The sequence below is a fragment of the Pseudophryne corroboree genome, chromosome 11 (assembly GCF_028390025.1).
Source record: "Pseudophryne corroboree isolate aPseCor3 chromosome 11, aPseCor3.hap2, whole genome shotgun sequence".
NCBI classification, from domain to species: domain Eukaryota; kingdom Metazoa; phylum Chordata; class Amphibia; order Anura; family Myobatrachidae; genus Pseudophryne; species Pseudophryne corroboree.
Window position 1 is genome coordinate 44,850,736 of NC_086454.1, and position 26,517 is coordinate 44,877,252.

The 26,517-nt window shown below is 45.9% G+C and overlaps 1 protein-coding gene across 1 annotated transcript in view; it reads left to right on the forward strand.

Moving 5' to 3' along the window:
• Nucleotides 1-3,646: 3,646 nt before the first annotated feature.
• LOC134968598 (uncharacterized) overlaps nucleotides 3,647-26,517 on the forward strand; it is an 87,327-nt gene continuing 64,456 nt past the window's right edge. The window contains exon 1 of the mRNA XM_063944104.1: nucleotides 3,647-3,737. Coding sequence (XP_063800174.1) covers nucleotides 3,704-3,737 — 34 coding nt within the window. The 5' untranslated portion in view covers nucleotides 3,647-3,703. The remainder of the gene's footprint in view (nucleotides 3,738-26,517) is intronic.

The following is a 26,517-nucleotide window of genomic DNA, read 5'->3' on the forward strand; positions in this document are numbered from 1 at the left end:
TTAACACTGTCGACCATCTGAACAGATACCGAGTTTTCCATATGAATTAATAAAATATATATATATATAATTTTTAGCATACTGTAACTCTTTTTGTGTATATAGGGCCTTATCAATAGCCACTGCACCTGAGATGCGATCGCATCTTCCTGGTTTCCATCGCAGGGCCCATTCTGCATGTGCGCAAGCAGGGAGATGCGATTGCTTCTCAGTAATGTGGACGCCTCAGCCTGATTGAGTGTAGTTGTGGGCGGCGAACTGGCATTGCGGGTGCTGGCATATATATTGGTAGATGCTCAATTAGCTTAGTGATATCATTCAGGTGCTCGAAAGGGAGGGGTATTTCTAAGCAAGAAAAAAAGGCATTTGTTTCCCCCAGCACCCTGAATGATAACCGTAACCAGATATAAATTCCACATAATAATAGAATTCAGAGATCTTCGTTACACATATTTGCGCAAATGTGTGAATAAGCCCCAAAGCCGCATCAAGGCGTCTTTGTATATTTGGGGTCCCTAGCGCTATATCTAGGTGCAGGGTGTGGCACCCCAAAACACCAGCATAAGCCAGAAAGCCCAGCGTAGCATACCAGTGTAAAAACTATAGTGTTATAAATTAGTATTTAGGAAGCCGAAGCTATAGAGAAAGTGATACAAAAATGAAATGCAATTACAATAGAGAAATAGTGTTAAAAAATTAATAAGTGAAAAGTGTTAGTAGAATGTAAAGGTATGCCACACTAAGGCCATCCAGCTCAGCCAGTCCAGAGGCACCAAACCTCACACCTCCATTACCCCAATCTGGGTCTAAGATTAACCAGCGGGTGCTGGGACAGGCCAGGGCTGTTTTAGGGGAGGCCGCGTGACATCATACGCTGCAACAAAGAAAATGGTGATGGGCCGACTAGCTGGCTGCCATTAGCATGCTCGGTGGCATTGCCCTGTGCTGCGCGGCCCCCAGCATGCGATTCTAGCCAGTTGCAGTGTTGCTAATTTAGCAAAACTGCAACTGAAGCTCTCACCGCCATATTGGAGCCAGGTCCCTGCAGCAGTGTCCGTCCAGCAGCCTGCCTCCCACTGTATCCCACAGCAGCCTCCATGTAAGCTGCGCCAGCCCATGAGCCAATCAGAGCTTGCGCACCGGCAGCTAAGGCTCCTGATTGGTTGCCGAACCGCGATCTTTGATTGGCTCACGGACCGGCACCTAATTAGAGTTAGACACCGCTGTCACCCGCCGGAGACTGAATGGCAGGAGAGACGCACGCTGCGCTCTCCTCCCTACCCTCAACAAAAACAGTTAGCAGCAGCATGGAGTGTGGTTACCGGTGAGCAGCACTTTGGGAGGTGAAGGGGCACAGTGGGGACATGTGTATCTGGCACTGTGGGGACATGTGTATCTGGCACTGGGGGCATATATTTATCTGGCACTGTGGGGCATATATGTATCTGGCACTGTGGGGACATGTGTATCTGGCATTGGGGGAATATCTGTCTCTGGGAACATGTGTATCTGGCACTGGGGGCATATATTTATCTGGCACTGTGGGGCAAATATGTATCTGGCACTGTGGGGCATATATGTATCTGGCACTGTGGGGACATGTGTATCTGGCACTGCTGGGGGCATTTCATGTGTATCTGGCACTGCTGGGGGGCACATCATGTGTATCTGGAACTGCTGGGGGCCTATCATGTGTATCTGGCACTGCTGGAGGACATATCATGTGTTTCTGGCACTGCTGGGGGGCACATCATGTGTATCTGGAACTGCTGGGGGACACATCATGTGTATTTGGCACTGCTGGGGGGCATATCATGTGTATCTGGCACAGCTGGGGGGTATATCATGTGTATCTGGCACTGCTGGGAGGCATGTCATGTCTATCTGGCACTGTACTGGAGACATTATGTGTAAGGGACACTACTGTTGCTGTTATGTGTAAGGCTGCTAATTGTGTGTGCAGAGGGGGTGTGAAAATATATTTATTTATTGGTTGATAATATGAAGTTGCGCGGACACGCCCCCTTTTCCAGGAGCAGGGGGGGGGTTCGAAATTTTTTCACTCAGGGTGCTAGTAGGCATGGAGCCGGCCCTGAAATATCACATGATACATGATTCCCATCTTCGACTGTACAACTTCTGGCAGTATGCTACACATACACATACCTGCTCTGATGGTATGTTGCTCTTCGTAATTTAGTTTTCACCTGCCACTGCAGGACACACCCCTGAGTGGAAATAGACACGCCCCTTGGGTGGAACATGACACGCCCAATCAGTGGCGTGCCACACATTGGAGGTCATTCCGAGTTGTTCGCTCGCAAGGCGATTTTAGCAGAGTTGCTCACGCTAAGCCGCCGCCTACTGGGAGTGAATCTTAGCATCTTAAAATTGCGAACGACGTATTCGCAATTTTGCGAATACACACTTCTTAGCAGTTTCAGAGTAGCTTCAGACTTACTCGGCATCTGCGATCAGTTCAGTGCTTGTCGTTCCTGGTTTGACGTCACAAACACACCCAGCGTTCGCCAAGACACTCCTCCGTTTCTCCAGCCACTCCCGCGTTTTTTCCGGAAACGGTAGCGTTTTTTCCCACACGCCCATAAAACGGCCTGTTTCCGCCCAGAAACACCCATTTCCTGTCAATCACACTACGAACGCCTGAGCGAAGAAAAAGCCGTGAGTAAAAATCCAAACTTCTTAGCAAATTTACTTGGCGCAGTCGCAGTGCGGACATTGCGCATGCGCACTAAGCGGAAAATCGCTGCGATGCGATGAAATTTACCGAGCGAACAACTCGGAATGAGGGCCATTCTGCTAACATCTACAATCTCCCTGAAACTACTTTTCAAAAGTAGGCAAGTATGAATTAAACATAGGCTTGATGGTTGCAAGCCAAAGCCAGTTTGCTGGGCTTTAATGTTATAGGTCTTAAATAGGACACATTGCATCAGCTGGGGGGATGTAGTCGTAATGTCTACAATCACAGTGTCAACGGTCAAAAGGTCGACCCCATAATGTGAAATGTTATAATGTTGACACCTGAGAAATGTCGACACAGTTAAAATGTCACATAACACGCTGAAAGTCAAAAATGTTGACAACAGAAATGTTAGGATTAAAGTTACAATTAGGTGTCGACACGGCTGTTTTAACATTGAAACTGTCAACATGTATGCGTCATCATAATCAATTAGTACAGCTGGCTAATCAACAGAGGGGATGGAGCCAGGGCCGGTGCAAGGTTTCTCGGCACCCTAGGCAAAATTTCTGCCTACTGCCCCTTCCCCCTACCCGCCCTTCAGGTGAAAGGCATGCAGCTGCTCTCCCCTACCCCCAGTCTGTTGCATGGCTGCTCTCTTCTCCCCATCTCCCCAGTCTGTATGGGTGCCTGCTACTCTCACCCCCCTACACTCTGTTAAATGTCTGCTGTTCTATCTCCCCCACCATCTGTGTGCATCCCCCCCCCCCCCCCCCCAGACTGCTGCTCTCCCCCTCTTTCCTTATCAAATGCAGAAAGTGCACTGTACAGCCACCTTACCTGCAAGCTGCGATGCAGAGTGGTCTGTGAAAGAGCCTGGAATGAAGAGCAGCACAACCCCAGCCAGGACATCAGGAGCTGTGAAAGTTACTGCCTGTGCCAGGTGAAGACAGAGCTGGAGGCTGCAATACGGGAGCTTGGCAGTTGCGGCTACTGTAAGATATGAGTGCCGGGGGGATTGCGGCGGCTGTGAGAGGTAGGACCACGCTACTTTTTCCAGGCAGCTTTAGCAGGCCGCCCCCTCAGGTTCCGGCGCCCCTAGGCAGCTGCCTAAAGCTGCCTAGTGGAAGCTCCGGCCCTGGATGGAGCAGGAAGATGAGGTCATTGTTCTACGGGTGTCAGTAGCGGTGCCGGGGAGATGGAACATCGTATAGTGCAATATTCTGTGCATTAAACAGCACACGTTGTGTCAGGCTTATAGGTGCACAACAGAAACACAAAGGGACAATCTGTACATGCTGCAGCAGCAATAAAATCCATGGCGGGGGTTCATGTCCAGGTTCAGTCTGTCCATCACTGGGACTGAACCATCTACCGCTCTAAGCAGCAGCATGTCACTCAGAGGGTATATTAACTGCTGAACGGTCGCTCTGAGGAGCTGCAGCTGGATGCTGACACTTCACATATACAACTAATGCCTTACACAGCTGCTGAGGCAGAGTAACCCTTTCCTTTCCTGTCTCCAGGCCAGCACCCACCGCAGACAGCTACACAGCTGCTGGGAGAGAGTAACCCTTTCCTTTCCCATCTCTAGGCCAGCACTCACAGCAGACAGCTACACAGCTGCTGGGGGAGAGTAACCCTTTCCTTTCCTGTCTACAGGCCAGCACCCACAGCATACAGCTACACAGCTGCTGGGAGAGAGTAACCCTTTCCTTTCCCATCTACAGGCCAGCACTCACAGCAGACAGCTACACAGCTGCTGGGAGAGAGTAACCCTTTCCTTTCCTGTCTCCAGGCCAGCACCCCCCGAATACAGCTACACAGCTGCTGGGAGAGAGTAACCCTTTCCTGTCTCCAGGCCAGCACCCACAGCAGACAGCTACACAGCTGCTGGGAGAGAGTAACCCTTTCCTTTCCCATCTCTAGGCCAGCACCCACAGCAGACAGCTACACAGCTGCTGGGAGAGAGTAACCCTTTCCTTTCCTGTCTCCAGGCCAGCACCCCCAGAATACAGCTACACAGCTGCTGGGAGAGAGTAACCCTTTCCTTTCCCATCTACAGGCCAGCACCCACCGCAGACAGGTACACAGCTGCTGGGAGAGAGTAACCCTTTCCCTTCCTGACTCCAGGCCAGCACCCACAGCAGACAGCTACACAGATGCTGATGGAGAGTAACCATTTCCTTTCCCATCTATAGGCCAGCACCCACAGCAGACAGCTACACAGCAGCTGGGAGAGAGTAACCCTTTCCTTTCCCATCTACAGGCCAGCACTCACAGCAGACAGCTACACAGCTGCTGGGGGAGAGTAACCCTTTCCTTTCACGTCTCCAGGCCAGCACCCACAGCAGACAGCTACACAGCTGCTGGGGGAGAGTAACCCTTTCCTTTCCCATCTCCAGGCCAGCACTCACAGCAGACAGCTACACAGCTGCTGGGAGAGAGTAACTCTTTCCTTTCCCATCTTCAGGCCAGCACCCACAGCAGACAGCTACACAGCTGCTGGTGGAGAGTAACCCCTTCCTTTCCCATCTACAGGCCAGCACTCACAGCAGACAGCTACACAGCTGCTGGGGGAGAGTAACCCCCTGTATCACTTTCCTTACTGCATCGGCGTCTGTGGATGGGATACATACAAAATCCTGGCAGACGGGTTGACGGCTGTCACTATACTGACAGCGGCATCCCGTCTGCTGGAATCCCAGCATCGAGTCCACTCGTGGGCTTGCTGCGCTTGCTACAGGCTCTATTCCAACTCAGTTGGTGGTATGGTTCCACCAACCGAGTGGTAATACCAGGCGCGTGTCAGGATGCCAGTTGTCGGTAAAATGGCGACTGTTGGGATTGTGGCGTCAGTCTCCTGAACGCCGGGATCCCGACAGCTGGTATATTGACCGCATCCCTTGTGGACTTACTGCACATTCTCAGTCATCGGCTGGTGCATGCATCAGTGAAGGGGCACACAGAGGGATCGGAGCATTCCTATCCAAAAAACATCCCAATACAGTAGCCTATAAGCTTCCCATTAGGAGCTTGGTGTTCCAACTGATATAGGAGCTGCATTTGCGGTGAGATTGGAGGAGCAAATATTAAATATATTTCTGATATCTGCTGCGATGTCTCCTTAATACATTTGGGGGATACTTAATATTTGCAGTCACCTCCAGAAAACGGGACAAATATTAATTTTTAAATAGGCACCTAACTATGGTAACAATATAGCAATGGTTTGTGTGTTTGTTTGTTTATTTGTTTGTTTAAAAAAAAGGTGGAAAAGTTGATTTTTGCACATTCTGCTATGACAAGTATGTACGTTATGTTAACATCCGCAGTTAATCATAATATTGCTGGCATCCTAGAACACAGTGTATAGAAACGTATTAAACTTCAAAATATATTGAGCTGCCCTTATCTATCTTTCTTTACTGATTCCAGTTTGATGGAGATCTATTCAGATCCCTTCAGCGGATCCGTCCTCTTCCCCTGCTCTCTCCAGCTATCTGCCAGATAGCAATCACTTGATTTTTAAGGGGGGAATTCAATTGCCAGTGAGTATCTCGCTGACCATTGTCCTGCGACACCTGCTTTAAAGTGCAGCGGTGGGATCTCGCACAAAAGTGCTCGCTACCCCATGAGGTGTGAGCACTTTTGGGCGAATAGGGGAGCAAATCGGCTGGGCGAATTGGGCGAGTCGGCCTGCCATTGGCAGCGTTTAAACGCCACAGAAACGGCAACTCATCCCCTTCATTGACAATTGAATTCCCTCCTTAAAATGATCTAATTGAAATGATTAAGTGTTTCTTTTTTGTTACTTACCTCTCCACCCGTTCCACTGCTGTCCACCGACTGATGTATCTTCTGGGACATACATTGTGAATGCCCGAATATTAATACATTAATATTTCCCCATCAGAGAATGATCAATGTTATCTGCATTCTTCTTATTCAGGGCCAGATGTACTAAGCTTGAAAAGTGATAAATATCACTGTGATAAAGCACCAGCCAATCGGCTCCTAACTGTCATTTTTCAAACACAGCCTGGGACATGGCTGTTAGGAGCCGATTGGCTGGTGCTTTATCACAGTGATATTTATCACTTTTCAGGCTTAGTACATCTCCCCCTCAATATGCACTGATAGCTCTCATTGGGGGTCATTCCAAGTTGTTCGCTCGTTGCCGATTTTCGCTATGCTGCGATTTGTTGCTAATTGCGCATGAGCAAGGCACGCAGTGCGCATGCGCTTAGTTATTTAACTAAAAACTTAGCAGATTTGCTGTGGATCCTGCGGCGCTTTTCAGTCGCTCTGCTGATCGGTGAATGATTGACAGGAAAGGGGCGTTTCTGGGTGGTAACTGAGCGTTTTCCGGGAGTGTGCTAAAAAACGCAGGCGTGTCAGGGAAAAACGCGGGAGTGGCTGGAGAAACGGGGGAGTGGCTGGCCGAACGCAGGGCGTTTGTGACGTCAAACCAGGAACTAAACGGACTGAGCTGATCGCAATCTAGGAGTAGGTCTGGAGCTACTCAGAAACTGCAAAGAATTATTTAGTAGCAATTCTGCTAATCTTTCGTTCGCACTTCTGCTAAGCTGAGATACACTCCCAGAGGGCGGCGGCCTAGCGTGTGCAATGCTGCTAAAAGCAGCTAGCGAGCGAACAACTCGGAATGAGGGCCATTGTACGTACTGTGATTCATCTACCTCTGACTGATCGGATAAACCGAGTTATCTCGTCTCTCACAACCACCTAATTGTTTGGGGCTGGTTTCACTGTGTGTTTTAATCGGTTTCTAAAACAGCCACTTAGTACATACAGGGTTTCTGTACTTGTAATGGTAAAAACATTGATAGTGCTCCAATGTCCTATTGTATTTTAAAGTCTGGGTTCGCTGCGGTTTAGGCTTTAGTAATTCAGCAGAACGCAATCCAGCCAATCAACAGAAACATGTCACAAATGCAAAACTGACACTCATAGTAATTATACCCTCATAAACTCCTAATGCCTCCCCTTACAGTCTCCTAATGCCCCCATACCGTCTACTAATGATATCATAATGAACCTCTGTATAGCCTCCTAATGTAGCCAATATAGCCTCCTTGTGTCTCCACATACTGTAGCTCTATAATGCCACCAGGGTCGGACTAGCCCACAGGGGTACCAGGGAAACCACCGGTAAGGCCCACTGCCTGAGTGCCTTACTCTAGGGATCAGGTACCAGACTGTGCACTTGTATTATACATGGTAGATATGTTGCATTACACTGCACTAGACTATTGCATACCTCCCAACTGTCCCGATTTTCGCGGGACAGTCCCGTTTTTTGGGGACTGTCCCGCTGTCCCACCCGCGGGCCGCAGTGTCCCGCGGTGGGGGCAGTTGGGAGTCTCTGTCTGTCGCTGCCCTGCTTAGCAGAGCAGCGGTGAATAGACGCTGTGCGCATGCGCACAGCGTCTATTCACTGGAGTCCGAGGAAGAGGGGGCATGCCAGCGGCTCACAGAGCGCTGGGCATGCCCCCTTAGTGACAAAAACTGGGGCGTGGCTCGCGATCACGGGTCTCCCCGTGAAGCCACGCCCCTTTTCCTAGGCCACACACCCTTTTCGGGAGCGCACGCGGCTTCGTCACGCGTGTGTCCCGCTTGGTCCAAGTTCAAAGTTGGGAGGTATGCTATTGTGTAATTCAAGCCTCTGCAGAGGCTGGCCACACCCCCTTTGTAGGCGGGCCACACCCTTAAGTAAGGGCCCCTATCACTGCATTCCCCTGGTGGGCCCTTCATGCCCCAGTCCGACACTGAATGCCACACACATAACACCTCATACCTTTCCAATGCCACTTATAGCTTTATAATGCCAGGCTGATAGCCCCCAATGCCCCTGTACCGTAAAGACAGCTCATGCATTCCACATAATTAGGATGCCTCACAGAGGCAGAGTTCATCTGGGAAAGTCCTGCTTTCCAGAAAAGGGAGATGGCTTCGCAGGACAGTGGGACGGCAGGGGCCTAAGAGTAACATACCAGGCTGATGAGGCCAGGTTATTTTTTATTTTTGTCATTCAGACTTTTTTTTTTTTTTAAAGATTTTATTTTGCAGCTGATGGGAGTGGGACAATGGGCAGCAAATTATGCTCTGGGAGGTGGTAGTGGGGTGAGGTTGGGGCTGTTTTGGCATCTTGAGGCCCCAAAATGAAGTGGGATGACACGATGCGGAGGATGGGGGGTAGTGGTAAATAATGTGCCTAGGGGCGGTATGACCCCTAAATCTGCCCCTGTCCAGTCACATACACCGAACTAAACTACGGGTTTATTCTGATACATGCTGTTAACATACCTCCCAACATATCTCCGGTGTTATTGTAAGACTCAAAGGGGGGACATTTACTAAGCAGTGATACAAGTGGAGGAGTGAGCCAGTGGAGAAGTTGCCCATGGCAACCAATCAGCATTGATGTAACATTTATAATTTGCATACTATAACAGTATACAGAGCAGCTGATTGGTTGTAAAGGGCAACTTCTCCACTTTTATCACTGCTTAATACATGTCCCCCAAAGACACCACAGTCCCCATATAATGAATGAGGACTTTGCAACTGTGCTATTTAGCAATCTCTATGGGGCCTATTTTATCATGCCATATGTGTGGACTATCCCATGATAAAAACAAACATTTTTGGAGAAGAATACCTGTAAAATGTTATGCATTGGCCCAATGTTCCATGGAGGGATCACAGTCGATATCTCCATGTGTCATGGTTCCCCCATTTCCTACAGGTTTCTATGGGAAGATGGGGGGCAGCAAAGCGTGGCCCTGGCAACTAACGCCATCTTCAGATGGCCCAGGCAGCTGCAGACCATGGGCTACATTTCTCAGACATTACCGGGAGAGTCTGCAGACCATGGGCTACATTTCTCAGACATTACCGGGAGAGGCTGCAGACCATGGGCTACATTTCTCAGACATTACCGGGAGATGTTGCAGACCATGGGCTACATGTCTCAGACATTACCGGGAGATGTTGCAGACCATGGGCTACATGTCTCAGACATTACCGGGAGATGTTGCAGACCATGGGCTACATGTCTCAGACATTACCGGGAGATGTTGCAGACCATGGGCTACATTTCTCAGACATTACCGGGAGAGGCTGCAGACCATTGGCTAGATTTCTCAGACATTACCGGGAGAGTCTGCAGACCATGGGCTACATTTCTCAGACATTACCGGGAGAGTCTGCAGACCATGGGCTACATTTCTCAGACATTACCGGGAGAGGCTGCAGACCATGGGCTACATTTCTCAGACATTACCGGGAGAGGCTGCAGACCATGGGCTACATTTCTCAGATATTACCGGGAGAGGCTGCAGACCATGGGCTACATTTCTCAGACATTACCGGGAGAGGCTGCAGACCATGGGCTACATGTCTCAGACATTACCGGGAGAGGCTGCAGACCATGGGCTACATTTCTCAGACATTACCGGGAGAGGCTGCAGACCATGGGCTACATTTCTCAGACATTACCGGGAGAGGCTGCAGACCATGGGCTACATTTCTCAGACATTACCTGGAGAGTCTGCAGACCATGGGCTACATTTCTCAGACATTACCGGGAGAGGCTGCAGACCATGGGCTACATGTCTCAGACATTACCGGGAGAGGCTGCAGACCATGGGCTACATTTCTCAGACATTACCGGGAGATGTTGCAGACGGGTGTAGTACGGTATGTCGGCGCTACATTTCTCAGACATTACCTGGAGAGTCTGCAGACCATGGGCTACATTTCTCAGACATTACCGGGAGAGGCTGCAGACCATGGGCTACATGTCTCAGACATTACCGGGAGAGGCTGCAGACCATGGGCTACATGTCTCAGACATTACCGGGAGAGGCTGCAGACCATGGGCTACATGTCTCAGACATTACCGGGAGAGGCTGCAGACCATGGGCTACATTTCTCAGACATTACCGGGAGAGGCTGCAGACCATGGGCTACATTTCTCAGACATTACCGGGAGAGTCTGCAGACCATGGGCTACATTTCTCAGACATTACCGGGAGAGGCTGCAGACCATGGGCTACATTTCTCAGACATTACCGGGAGATGTTGCAGACCATGGGCTACATGTCTCAGACATTACCGGGAGATGTTGCAGACCATGGGCTACATGTCTCAGACATTACCGGGAGATGTTGCAGACCATGGGCTACATGTCTCAGACATTACCGGGAGATGTTGCAGACCATGGGCTACATTTCTCAGACATTACCGGGAGAGGCTGCAGACCATTGGCTAGATTTCTCAGACATTACCGGGAGAGTCTGCAGACCATGGGCTACATTTCTCAGACATTACCGGGAGAGTCTGCAGACCATGGGCTACATTTCTCAGACATTACCGGGAGAGGCTGCAGACCATGGGCTACATTTCTCAGACATTACCGGGAGAGGCTGCAGACCATGGGCTACATTTCTCAGATATTACCGGGAGAGGCTGCAGACCATGGGCTACATTTCTCAGACATTACCGGGAGAGGCTGCAGACCATGGGCTACATGTCTCAGACATTACCGGGAGAGGCTGCAGACCATGGGCTACATTTCTCAGACATTACCGGGAGAGGCTGCAGACCATGGGCTACATTTCTCAGACATTACCGGGAGAGGCTGCAGACCATGGGCTACATTTCTCAGACATTACCGGGAGAGGCTGCAGACCATGGGCTACATTTCTCAGACATTACCTGGAGAGTCTGCAGACCATGGGCTACATTTCTCAGACATTACCGGGAGAGGCTGCAGACCATGGGCTACATGTCTCAGACATTACCGGGAGAGGCTGCAGACCATGGGCTACATTTCTCAGACATTACCGGGAGATGTTGCAGACGGGTGTAGTACGGTATGTCGGCGCTCGGGCTCCCGGCATACCGGCGCCGGGAGCCCGACCGCCGGCATACCGACACCGGGGTGAGCGCAAAGGAGCCCCTTGCGGGCTCGCCACGCTGCGGGCACGGCGGCGCGCTACGCGCGCCACACTGTTTTATTTTCCCTGCCCGGTGTCGGGATTCCCGGCTCTGGTATACTGTGCGCCGGGATCCCGTCATTCGGCATACTGAATACCACCCGTTGCAGACCATGCATTCACAGTAGCACTGCAGGATCTCCATAGTGGAGTGAGGTAACCACGCCAAACTTATCACAGGGATGGGTTCCTTGCAGAGCAGGTGAGCTTTGATACATTCGGATGGTACATAATCTCTTATTGACGCAAATAGTGTCTATAAGAAATTACAGTTATTGAGTCTAGCACCTGATAATTGATAAATAATGTCATGAGCCCGCTCTGACATTTTGGAAGAGGGACCATAATGTAAAAAGGATCCATTTGGATATCCATCTGACACCTTCCACCCTCACTGTGCGCAAGCATGACCTAAGGTGGCAAATGCACAGTAACACTGCCAGAACGGCACGTGTCAGTATAACCGTTCACCACCATTATTCCTCAGTGAAAATGTAGCCGTTAGGCTTTGCCGGAACCGCTGCTTCTTATCGGAGTAACTTTCCTGTAGAGGGGGCAATGATAAATTGCTCCGATAGGTTTAGGTTTACTCGTATCAAAACACAGCAAGTCTGATGAATAAATTGCTCCGCCAAATCACATTTCCTGATAAACTAATTACCAGCACGTCAACACTTATTTATTATTTTATTAACAGTTTCTTATATAGCGCAGCAAATTCCATTGCACCTTACAATTGTCAACATGACAGAACATCGGAACAGTAATGTCAGCGCCGGTGGCTGTGCGCGCCCGAATGGATCAATAAATTTAATTGCTCCGTTGGGCGCCATCTAGTGGCCCCCGGAGTGCACAACACTTGAATTGCCCCCATAGAGGTGAGCAATAGCGTCAGCCTTTTATAATATAGGATAGACTCCTATGTGATGAAACTGCTCCCCCTGCTGTTCAAACAAAATACTGTTGGTTACAGCATGGCAGAAAATACTTGGTTGATTCTCTAGCAGTTTCATGTCAAGATTATAATTAATATTTTACATAATTGTTTGCTAGGTTTTCAGTAATGACAGTAAACTGAAAACGCCAATGTCCCCCCATAAATGTAGACCTCCTACAAGAGGAGTCTAAGCAGCTCCATATACCACGGTACTGACAAGGTCTTACATCATAATGCGCAATGATCTAGCCTTCAGTTCCCTCAACCTATCACAGAGGCTTGGAACACACCCCTTTACTGCTGCAGACGCCTGCTGGCCTTTAATGGTCCAATATACAGTAGTACAAGGCAGAAGTATATGACGTTGGGGAAAAATATGATTGAGGGACATAAGAAATAGTACAAGTGTCCTGTTATATACAGAACATTAAACCCTGCAACCAGCCGTACACTGCCCTTTAAACCCACAATTATTATGTCCAGTCCATATGACCCAGCCTTCAGGGAGTAGAGAACTGGTTTAATGTATGATATAATCTGCCACCGCTGTACTATAACAATTACAGTGACTCTTCCATAAACTCCCACGTCAAATCCACATCCATCTTCTAATCTACCAATTATCCCAACTCCCATCCTCTATTTTGGGGTATCACTTTCATGACCTAACGCAGACTCCGGCAGTAAATTAATTAAGGTTTTTGTTCCCCAGTGATAAAACAAATGGACTGGTTTAAAGATAAAAGGAATGTAATTATGAAAGCGTTTGGTATCTCTGCGCCCACAAATACGAATCTCTTGTCATACGTCCAGAATCTTCCTTTGAACATTAACTGTATGAAAACTTCACTCATCTCTGTGTATGTCTGGGGAAAATAAGGGGGATTTATGTCATACGAGACCAGTGTGAAATGCCTCCCGATTGCTCAAACGAAATACTCAATTTTATAATCCAATTAAATAAAATCTCCTCTTGATACCAGTAGCCGGGACATAGGCCCCTTTTCAATAAGGGGCCCAGACAGTTTTTGTTGATGTAGATGGTCAGACCCGGCCGCTGGTCCTAGTGACAGATCACAAGGGCTTTAAAAATAGAAATTTAAGAAGGTTTTGCTCGGAATCATTCTCCGCTAAAATAACAGACATGAGACTCTATTTGGTTTAAGTGGCCTTCTTCAGAAAACAGTTTGTAATAACTCGTGTGAGAAAATGATCCATAAATAATTGTGTGCCAACGTTCCTAAAATTCAAACGTCTCAGTCTTGCATTCGTTGGCGATGTTTATAGCCGGGTCATGAAAAAAACACCAAGGGTGACATCAGTGGTTAACTTGATATATTATTCATAAACACCACATACACAGCACGGCAATGAGCACTAGCGTCTAAAACTGGTATTTAAGATCACTTCGGTTTTACACTACTCTAATAATACATATAAAACGTAAAATATTCCACTTTAAAGATATAATAATAATACAGTACAACATAAAAAAATAAATTGTTTTGTTGCCAAGGATATTTGAATTCATTTCGGGTAAGTTGGGGAGGCCGAATGAAAAAATTAAAGTTGTTTTTTAAAATGGGCTCTAGCTCTTGAGATAATGTATACCCTCAATTAAAAGGGAACTTGGACATAACAGGTGAATATGAGAATCTACAGAGACATTGTAGAAGATAAAACACGCAAATATTGTAAGGGGGAATTCATTTAGCCCTGGAAATTGTACGGGTGCGAGAAACAGAGATAGTGTTGAGCTTTTTCACACTTTTTAGCTTCAGGCTATTCAATTACAGCACGTTTTTGCACCTGTTAAATTATCTGTTTCTGTGCGTTAAAGCATACGTTCAAGGAAACCTATGCGTTAACACTGCTGGATTCGCAAAAAGTGGATATTTAGGATTTTTTCGTAGCCTGTTGAGGTCCCGAAAAAAAAACAACCAAGATAAGAGCTGCTGGCGGGCTGCATTCGGGGCTAATGAATCTTAGGGGTGGAATTCAATTGTTTGAAAAGTCAGTTGGGTGTCTGTTTTTTCCCTGTCTATTAGATAGGAAAAACTAGACTCCCAACTGACTTTTCAAAAAATTGAATACCCCCCCCCCCCAGGAATGTTAGGTCACATAGCTGTGATAGGTGGGATAATTGTTTTGGGACCAAAAATTCTGCTAAGAGCTTCAATTTCACTCAATGTTAAATTGCAAAGTTTATTATAAGTGTTCCAATTGCCAGTGCTCTTAGTGTTTAGAGTGTGCACCTGCATTTTCACTCTTTTTTTTTTTTTCGGTGCGGCACTACAAGTCTCAGCATGGTAGCTCCTCGTTATAACAGAAACAAAAAGAGGTGATCTCCCAGCGATGCTATATACAGACTCCAGATCCGTAAATGTTCCTAGTCTTCAAACACAGAACATAATATTCGTTAGCTGGTAATGAAAGTTTCCACAGAGTTTCTGACGTCACTATTCTCAGTGACTGACCTGTATTAAATATGATGCATTCACATAAAGGTTTCTTTCATATTTCATATACACGACAGCCCACGGCTTATCTACACCAGGCTTACCTTTATGATAAGCCCTATATGCACTCAAAGGTTTCTTTTCCAGATCTTATTCGTACTGGGAATGTGGTTATCTTCAATCAAGTTGTTTCCAAAAGGACAGCAAATGGTGAAAAAATGTCTTTATTCCAACAGGCCCACCAACAGTGTGGGATTTAAAATCAAAGACAATTAAAAAACAAAAATCAAAAACAATGTAAAATATCACAAAAGGTACCCTAAATAAAGTAGGGGCCACTTCTAATGGTACCGGTAGGAAGGACAGGGTATATACTCCCAATTCCAAGGGATTTATAAAAGAGAGCAATAAATTACCCACTGAATAATGCCAACCACCGTAGAGAAGTAAAGCCCAGGGTCCTCCTGTGAAACACCAACGCGTTTCGGATAAAATCCTTCCTCAGGGTATGCAATAGAAGTGACCCCCTGGTCACATTTATACCTAACTGTCCAAGTCACATGTTCACATTGGCCAATCGGAATACAGTATTGTAAAACATACATATAATCTCACAATATAGTCTATACACATATCTTAAAACGTATACACCAATAAAAATCACCATATTTTGCTGTCAATATAAAAAAGAACTCCATATAAGACCATATAAAGTCCCAAAATAACTAATTGGTAAATAGTAAAGCCTGGACCGGATCCCCGGAATAGTCCTGTATAGGAAGAGAACACTCTAATCCCGGGTGTTCGTGTCCACAAATTGCTCACATTACTTTAGTCACATGTTGTACAGACTTCCGCCCACAAGACATCGGCAATGTTGTGTACATTTATTTCCATGGTTACGGCACGTATTCAATCCCTGCTGTTCACGATACATGATAACCGGAAGGAGTTGTCATCTGTTCAGTCCCTCTTCCGGTGTTTGGGCCGCAATGTGGAAGTCCACTGCCGTCCTGCTGAAACGCAAGCTGATTATGTCGTTCATCTTTCTCATCACCGGAAGTGCCTATTCTCCGTGATCTCTTTTCCGGTCATTGAGCCGCATTGCGGAAGTGCTGTTGTCGTCCCAATGAGACGCACAAACATTTTCTTTTCCATGGGTATAAAATGTTACCGGAAAATACAAAAAGAAACTATCAGTGGTGATGTTAATAATTATACCTTTTAAATAGACGCAAACCATAAACCAATTATCAAATTGTATTTGGACTCATAATTCCAGCGTTTTCTTCACAGGTTAAGATTTTATATAAAGTGCAAGGTGAGTTTGTGAAAAAAACGCAAGTCCTACTATATTGTTATACATTACAAATATACACTACTGATACTTGGTTGAGGGAACTAATTTTTGTAGAGACGTGGATCTTCCTAGATTATACCAATAACTCAGTAGAACATGTATATATTCCTAGATAATTCCATATTCAACCTCTGATTTTATATTTCTACTGAATGGATCCTTCACCAAGGAGCCTATAAAAACCACTTAGTCTCAAAGTCTAAGTTGAGACCTTTTGGGTGTAATGTTTTCAGTTCGTAGATCTTTCGCATCTCGGCCCTTGCTAATCTATCTTCATCATCCTTCTTGCGCCAATTCGAGTGAATACTCATAATTGCACAAAAACTTACGAGATGGTTGATATTGCAATTATGTGTATTTTTAAAGTGATTGGACACACTGTGTGTTTCGAGACCCTTTTTAATATTGCGGACGTGTTCCGCCATCCTCACCTTGAGTACTCTGGTAGTGCGTCCTATATATTGTATACCACACTGGCATTCTAATAGATATATGCAGTTTTTAGTGGAACAAGTTAAGAATTGTTTAATAGGGTAAACCTTATTGGTTTGTGTGGATTTGTATTCTGTTACCTTATTGCCATTTCCCTTACAGTTCCTGCACATAATGCACATCCCGCATCTATAGAAACCCTTTGATTTCACTCTAGTTTGCATCCTTGGGGGGGCCAATACACTACTCACAACATTATCCTTCAGGTTCTTAGCCTTCCGATATATGAAGTTGGGTCGTTCTGATATATACTCTTTTAGCAAAGGGTCTTTATTCAAAATATCCCAATGTTTTTTCATAATTTTCTCTATTTGTGTATATTGGCTATTGAAGTCTGTAATAAACGACAATCCCCTAGTATTTCCAACCTCCTTATTTTTGATTTTATTTAGACACTTTTCCCTATCCAAATTAGCACCAAGATCCCTGGCAGTTCTTATAGTTTCTAACTGGTATCCCTTTTGTTGAAACTGATCTTGTAAGATATCTGCATGTCTCTCGTATTCTTCAATATCTGTACAATTACGTCGAATACGATGGAATTGGCCTTTGGGAATACTTTGCAACCAATTCTGATGATGGTTGCTGGTAAACTCAATAAAGGAGTTGCAATCAGTTTTTTTAGTGTAATTACTGGTTTTAACTGCCCCGTCTTCAACATAAATTCTCAAATCCAAGAAGTTAACCTCAATCTCACTTATCTCAAAGGTAAGTTTTATATTCAATGCATTATCATTAAGATGCATGCAAAAGGCGTCCAAGGTGTTACGATCGCCTCCCCATACAAAAATAATGTCATCGATATATCGATGCCATGACACCAGACTGGCTCCCAGCTGGTGGCCATTCCAGACCGCCTGTTGTTCCCAATAAGCCATAAATAAATTGGCATAGCTGGGCGCCAGTCTGGTGCCCATTGCAGTACCCGTAAGCTGCAAATAAAAATTGTCCTGAAACCAAAAAAAGTTATTTTTCAAGATAAGAGAAATACCATCAAGGATGAACCCTTTATCATTCTCATTTGTGCCCACTTGATCCAAAAAGAATTCCGTGGCTGCCAATCCATGTTCATGCTCAATGATGGTATACAGCGATTGTACATCAGCTGTAACCATCAAAAAGCCTGGCTGCCAATTAACCTTCATTAATTCATTGATTATACTAATAGTGTCTCTCAGGTAAGACCGGGTAGATTGGACTATTGGCTGCAATAATCCATCAATTGCCTGAGACAGGTTTGAAAGACATGAGTTAGTACCTGCAACAATAGGCCTCCCCGGCGGTTTTTCACTATCCTTATGGATCTTCGGGAGGACATAGAGTACAGGTATCGAGGGGTTCTCTATGACAATTGACTTCATATCATCCTCCTCAATTACCCCTTTCGATAAGTATAAGGCTAAGAATGAGTTCAACTTATCCATAATGCTATCTCCTGGATTTGCCCTTAGCTTCTTATATGTATTCCCCTCACATAGTTGTCTGCAAACTTCCAAGTTGTAATCCTCTAGATTCATAATTACCACACTTCCCCCCTTATCGGCAGGTTTTATTACTATGTCCCTGTTTTCCTTAAGGGACTTAATTGCCATCCTCTCCTCCTTACTCAAATTCATTTTCCTATTTGGTTTTAATTTTACACTTTCCAAGTCGTTCTTTACTGCTCTTTCAAATGCCTCAATGAAACATCCTTTCTTATGCTTGGGGTAAAATCTCGATTTCTTTTTAAGATTAAATTTCCCTATATTCTGGGGAGTGGTGGAATCTGGTCTGTCACTAAAGAACCTTTTTAAAGTGAGATTTCTGATAAATTTCTCTACATCTACAAATACATTGAATTTGTCACACCTATTTGAGGGAGAGAACTTTAGACCTTTTTCGAGGACGCCAGTTTCATGTATTGATAATTGATAGTTACTGAGATTATAAATCTTAGTGTTTTTGTTAGTGCTGGTAGTTATCACAGGGTCGGTATCAGGTGTGGTTGCTTCCACCCCCATATTAATGGGATTACTGGTGGATCCAATAAAACCTTTACATTTACGTCTCCTGCTTGAATTCAGGGATTTAAACTTGCCTCCCCTCCTGCCTCTCTTTCTGATCTTCTTTTCCCCTTTACCAGAATCTATCTCCATCCCCTGTGTGACCTTGGGCCCACATCTAAAAAACGTGATTGTGTGGACTGATAACCATAATTAGTTTCATCCTCCATGGCCCTATTACGTCTATTTCCCCTATATATATGATTGAAATCATGTTCCTGCTGGTAACCTGTATTTCTCCATGTATTCCTCTCTTCCCTTTTAGGGGGCATCCTTCTATTATCAGGCTCCCTTTTTTGATTATAATCATTTCTATAGTTGTATGTAGTCCTATCTCTCCTCGAATTATCCACTGGTGATCTTCTTCTATTTCCTGTATTTCTTTTTAACATACCTTTTTTCTGTCTATATTGGCTCCCTTGAATGTCCCGTGTATTGGATGCATTCCTATCATTAGATAGATTCCTCAATTGTGTATCCCCGTCACCCTTACTCCTTTTATATTCGTCAGTATCTCTAAAGTACTTTTTCTGTTTTTTATTTTTGATCTCCCTCTCTATCTTTTCTATCTTTCTAATGATCTCATCTTCTAGGGTTTTATAGTCCTCTGACTTGGAGTAAGGTTCCACCAAAGATCGTAGAGAACTAATCTCATCCTCTATTCCCTTAAGAATTTCACTTTTTTCTTTAATAATAAGTTGCATAAGAGAATAAGAACAATCATCCAGAATTTTTTGCCAATCTTTCATAAAGCTCCCTGATTCATTATTGAACGAGGGAGCTTTAATAATTTTCAACCCTTTAGGGGTAAGGCTTTCTGAACAATACTTTTCCAGGAAGGCTACCTCCCACCAGATTTTACTCTCCCGTATAAGTAGCTTTTCCAATTTCCCCATTGCACTTTCTAAATTATCATCCTCCAATTCTACATTATCATTCTCATTGAACAATAGGTCAACTTGAGCTTTTCTATTGGTTCGATGGGAAAACATATTTAAGGGCAGCAAGACACAATTTCAGTGCAACCGAACCAAATTAAAACAAAGATTTAAAAAAGTAACTTGCGCCCTAGCTTCAGCTCGGCAGATCTCCAAAAGGAGCACCACTCCTCTTTAAATACAACAGAAACAAAAAGAGGTGATCTCCCAGCGATGCTATATACAGACTCCAGATCCGTAAATGTTCCTAGTCTTCAAACACAGAACATAATATTCGTTAGCTGGTAATGAAAGTTTCCACAGAGTTTCTGACGTCACTATTCTCAGTGACTGACCTGTATTAAATATGATGCATTCACATAAAGGTTTCTTTCATATTTCATATACACGACAGCCCACGGCTTATCTACACCAGGCTTACCTTTATGATAAGCCCTATATGCACTCAAAGGTTTCTTTTCCAGATCTTATTCGTACTGGGAATGTGGTTATCTTCAATCAAGTTGTTTCCAAAAGGACAGCAAATGGTGAAAAAATGTCTTTATTCCAACAGGCCCACCAACAGTGTGGGATTTAAAATCAAAGACAATTAAAAAACAAAAATCAAAAACAATGTAAAATATCACAAAAGGTACCCTAAATAAAGTAGGGGCCACTTCTAATGGTACCGGTAGGAAGGACAGGGTATATACTCCCAATTCCAAGGGATTTATAAAAGAGAGCAATAAATTACCCACTGAATAATGCCAACCACCGTAGAGAAGTAAAGCCCAGGGTCCTCCTGTGAAACACCAACGCGTTTCGGATAAAATCCTTCCTCAGGGTATGCAATAGAAGTGACCCCCTGGTCACATTTATACCTAACTGTCCAAGTCACATGTTCACATTGGCCAATCGGAATACAGTATTGTAAAACATACATATAATCTCACAATATAGTCTATACACATATCTTAAAACGTATACACCAATAAAAATCACCATATTTTGGTGTCAATATAAAAAAGAACTCCATATAAGACCATATAAAGTCCCAAAATAACTAATTGGTAAATAGTAAAGCCTGGACCGGATCCCCGGAATAGTCCTGTATAGGAAGAGAACACTCTAATCCCGGGTGTTCGTGTCCACAAATTGCTCACATTACTTTAGTCACATGTTGTACAGACTTCCGCCCACAAGACATCGGCAATGTTGTGTACATTTATTTCCATGGTTACGGCACGTATTCAATCCCTGCTGTTCACGATACATGATAACCGGAAGGAGTTGTCATCTGTTCAGTCCCTCTTCCGGTGTTTGGGCCGCAATGTGGAAGTCCACTGCCGTCCTGCTGAAACGCAAGCTGATTATGTCGTTCATCTTTCTCATCACCGGAAGTGCCTATTCTCCGTGATCTCTTTTCCGGTCATTGAGCCGCATTGCGGAAGTGCTGTTGTCGTCCCAATGAGACGCACAAACATTTTCTTTTCCATGGGTATAAAATGTTACCGGAAAATACAAAAAGAAACTATCAGTGGTGATGTTAATAATTATACCTTTTAAATAGACGCAAACCATAAACCAATTATCAAATTGTATTTGGACTCATAATTCCAGCGTTTTCTTCACAGGTTAAGATTTTATATAAAGTGCAAGGTGAGTTTGTGAAAAAAACGCAAGTCCTACTATATTGTTATACATTACAAATATACACTACTGATACTTGGTTGAGGGAACTAATTTTTGTAGAGACGTGGATCTTCCTAGATTATACCAATAACTCAGTAGAACATGTATATATTCCTAGATAATTCCATATTCAACCTCTGATTTTATATTTCTACTGAATGGATCCTTCATCAGTTCGTAGATCTTTCGCATCTCGGCCCTTGCTAATCTATCTTCATCATCCTTCTTGCGCCAATTCGAGTGAATACTCATAATTGCACAAAAACTTACGAGATGGTTGATATTGCAATTATGTGTATTTTTAAAGTGATTGGACACACTGTGTGTTTCGAGACCCTTTTTAATATTGCGGACGTGTTCCGCCATCCTCACCTTGAGTACTCTGGTAGTGCGTCCTATATATTGTATACCACACTGGCATTCTAATAGATATATGCAGTTTTTAGTGGAACAAGTTAAGAATTGTTTAATTGTGTAAAGGGCAACTTCTCCACTTTTATCACTGCTTAATACATGTCCCCCAAAGACACCACAGTCCCCATATAATGAATGAGGACTTTGCAACTGTGCTATTTAGCAATCTCTATGGGGCCTATTTTATCATGCCATATGTGTGGACTATCCCATGATAAAAACAAACATTTTTGGAGAAGAATACCTGTAAAATGTTATGCATTGGCCCAATGTTCCATGGAGGGATCACAGTCGATATCTCCATGTGTCATGGTTCCCCCATTTCCTACAGGTTTCTATGGGAAGATGGGGGGCAGCAAAGCGTGGCCCTGGCAACTAACGCCATCTTCAGATGGCCCAGGCAGCTGCAGACCATGGGCTACATTTCTCAGACATTACCGGGAGAGTCTGCAGACCATGGGCTACATTTCTCAGACATTACCGGGAGAGGCTGCAGACCATGGGCTACATTTCTCAGACATTACCGGGAGATGTTGCAGACCATGGGCTACATGTCTCAGACATTACCGGGAGATGTTGCAGACCATGGGCTACATGTCTCAGACATTACCGGGAGATGTTGCAGACCATGGGCTACATGTCTCAGACATTACCGGGAGATGTTGCAGACCATGGGCTACATTTCTCAGACATTACCGGGAGAGGCTGCAGACCATTGGCTAGATTTCTCAGACATTACCGGGAGAGTCTGCAGACCATGGGCTACATTTCTCAGACATTACCGGGAGAGTCTGCAGACCATGGGCTACATTTCTCAGACATTACCGGGAGAGGCTGCAGACCATGGGCTACATTTCTCAGACATTACCGGGAGAGGCTGCAGACCATGGGCTACATTTCTCAGATATTACCGGGAGAGGCTGCAGACCATGGGCTACATTTCTCAGACATTACCGGGAGAGGCTGCAGACCATGGGCTACATGTCTCAGACATTACCGGGAGAGGCTGCAGACCATGGGCTACATTTCTCAGACATTACCGGGAGAGGCTGCAGACCATGGGCTACATTTCTCAGACATTACCGGGAGAGGCTGCAGACCATGGGCTACATTTCTCAGACATTACCTGGAGAGTCTGCAGACCATGGGCTACATTTCTCAGACATTACCGGGAGAGGCTGCAGACCATGGGCTACATGTCTCAGACATTACCGGGAGAGGCTGCAGACCATGGGCTACATTTCTCAGACATTACCGGGAGATGTTGCAGACGGGTGTAGTACGGTATGTCGGCGCTACATTTCTCAGACATTACCTGGAGAGTCTGCAGACCATGGGCTACATTTCTCAGACATTACCGGGAGAGGCTGCAGACCATGGGCTACATGTCTCAGACATTACCGGGAGAGGCTGCAGACCATGGGCTACATGTCTCAGACATTACCGGGAGAGGCTGCAGACCATGGGCTACATGTCTCAGACATTACCGGGAGAGGCTGCAGACCATGGGCTACATTTCTCAGACATTACCGGGAGAGGCTGCAGACCATGGGCTACATTTCTCAGACATTACCGGGAGAGTCTGCAGACCATGGGCTACATTTCTCAGACATTACCGGGAGAGGCTGCAGACCATGGGCTACATTTCTCAGACATTACCGGGAGATGTTGCAGACCATGGGCTACATGTCTCAGACATTACCGGGAGATGTTGCAGACCATGGGCTACATGTCTCAGACATTACCGGGAGATGTTGCAGACCATGGGCTACATGTCTCAGACATTACCGGGAGATGTTGCAGACCATGGGCTACATTTCTCAGACATTACCGGGAGAGGCTGCAGACCATTGGCTAGATTCTTCAGACATTACCGGGAGAGTCTGCAGACCATGGGCTACATTTCTCAGACATTACCGGGAGAGTCTGCAGACCATGGGCTACATTTCTCAGACATTACCGGGAGAGGCTGCAGACCATGGGCTACATTTCTCAGACATTACCGGGAGAGGCTGCAGACCATGGGCTACATTTCTCAGATATTACCGGGAGAGGCTGCAGACCATGGGCTACATTTCTCAGACATTACCGGGAGAGGCTGCAGACCATGGGCTACATGTCTCAGACATTACCGGGAGAGGCTGCAGACCATGGGCTACATTTCTCAGACATTACCGGGAGAGGCTGCAGACCATGGGCTACATTTCTCAGACATTACCGGGAGAGGCTGCAGACCATGGGCTACATTTCTCAGACATTACCTGGAGAGTCTGCAGACCATGGGCTACATTTCTCAGACATTACCGGGAGAGGCTGCAGACCATGGGCTACATGTCTCAGACATTACCGGGAGAGGCTGCAGACCATGGGCTACATTTCTCAGACATTACCGGGAGATGTTGCAGACGGGTGTAGTACGGTATGTCGGCGCTCGGGCTCCCGGCATACCGGCGCCGGGAGCCCGACCGCCGGCATACCGACACCGGGGTGAGCGCAAAGGAGCCCCTTGCGGGCTCGCCACGCTGCGGGCACGGCGGCGCGCTACGCGCGCCACACTGTTTTATTTTCCCTGTCCGGTGTCGGGATTCCCGGCTCTGGTATACTGTGCGCCGGGATCCCGTCATTCGGCATACTGAATACCACCCGTTGCAACATTTTGAAGGGGCCCCCATCCCAGTGCTTCTAGAGAGACTTCTCTGCAGCAGTTGTTAATTTTAATGCCTATAATAGTGCCCTAGATCATTTTCTGAACCATGGTAGAGCCTTATTTAATGTTATTCCCCATAGTAGTGCCCTAGTTTCTTTTATGAATCGTAGTAGTGCTTAAGTTCATCCTATGTCACATTTCAGAGCTGCCAGTACACATTATGCCACACAGTACCCCCAATTCACATTATGATATATAGTGCTCCCCGTACAGTGCCCCGGTTCATATATTATAAAATTACAAAAATGCCCTCCAGTTCATATTATACAACACTGCAATGAGCAAGTCCTGGGGCATACCTAGATATATTGCAGGCCCCAAGGATCAAGATTGAAAGGACCCCTATCTACCACCCAATCACGAAAATGTATATAACACGTAACTTTGACAGGGAAGGTGGGCCCCTCTCAGCTCTGGCATAGGGTAGATACCATTGGTGCAAGTATGCTGGTACACTCGGGAATGGAGTACCCTTAAGAATTTGACAGCAGGTATGCAGTACCACCCGCCACACACTTTGCACCCATGACCGCCATTACCACAGTTATAATGTGTCACCGAGCAACAAGACCATGGTGCTTGGCAGCATGACGAAGCCTCCCATTTTGTCAGGGTTATTGGGAGCACAACGGTAACATCATGACGTCACATCATGCTTCCTCCTCTGGCAGCCGTGGCTGGCGTGAAGAGAGGAGCTTGGGTACACTTTCCTGTGGTATCCCTTGCTGGGTGCAACAGTGCAGCTGTTGCACTTCCCTCAGCTCGTGTGATGAGCAATACTATATATTTTGACGATACTATGTATTGTGACGAGGAATACTATATATTTCTATTGTAATGTGGACACTACTGCATATTTCTATTATACCAGGGGCACTACTACAGTATAAATTCCTGGAGACATTACTATATATTGTTATTAAATTGGGTTACACTATATATTTCTATTATACTGGAGGCATTACTATATATTTCTAGCCTTGCCTCCAGACTGCAAAGTAAAGGGGCTGTGTCATGTGGCCACGCCGCTAGTGTCATGTAGCTAAGCCCCCTCATATCACGTGGCCACGCCCCCTCACAATGCGTGACCACGACCATTTTTCAGCACTCAGTACCACTAAGAAAATATTTCTACTTGCACCACTGGTAGATATCCAGGGACACTTGACACAGGGTAGATACACATGGGCATGGGGCAGATAAACAGGGAAGATACACAGGGGCAGTTTCACAAGTGGGCACATAGGGTAGATAAACAGGGGCATGGGGCACTTACACAAGTCATCACACAGGGTAGATACACATGGGCACAGCACAGTTACACAATTGGGCACACAGGGTAGATATACATAGGGGCAGGGTGCAGTTACACAATTGGGCACACAGAGCAGATGCTCAGGGGCATGGGGCAGTTACATAATTGGGCACACAGAGTGGATACACAGGGGCAAGGGCAGTTACACAATTGGGCACACAGGTTAGATGCACATGGGCAGAGCGCAGTTACACAATTGGGCACACAGGGTGGATAGAGGTATGGGGCAGTTACATAATTGGGCACACAGAGTAGATACACAGGGGCACGGGGCAGGTACATAATTGGGCACACAGAGTAAATACACAATTGGGCACACAGGGTAGATACACAGGGGCACGGGGTAGTTACACAAGTGGGCAAACAGAGTAGATGCACAGGGTCACGGGGCAGTTACATAATTGGGCACATAGAGTAGATGCACAGGGGCATGGGGCAGTTGCACAATTGGGAGCACA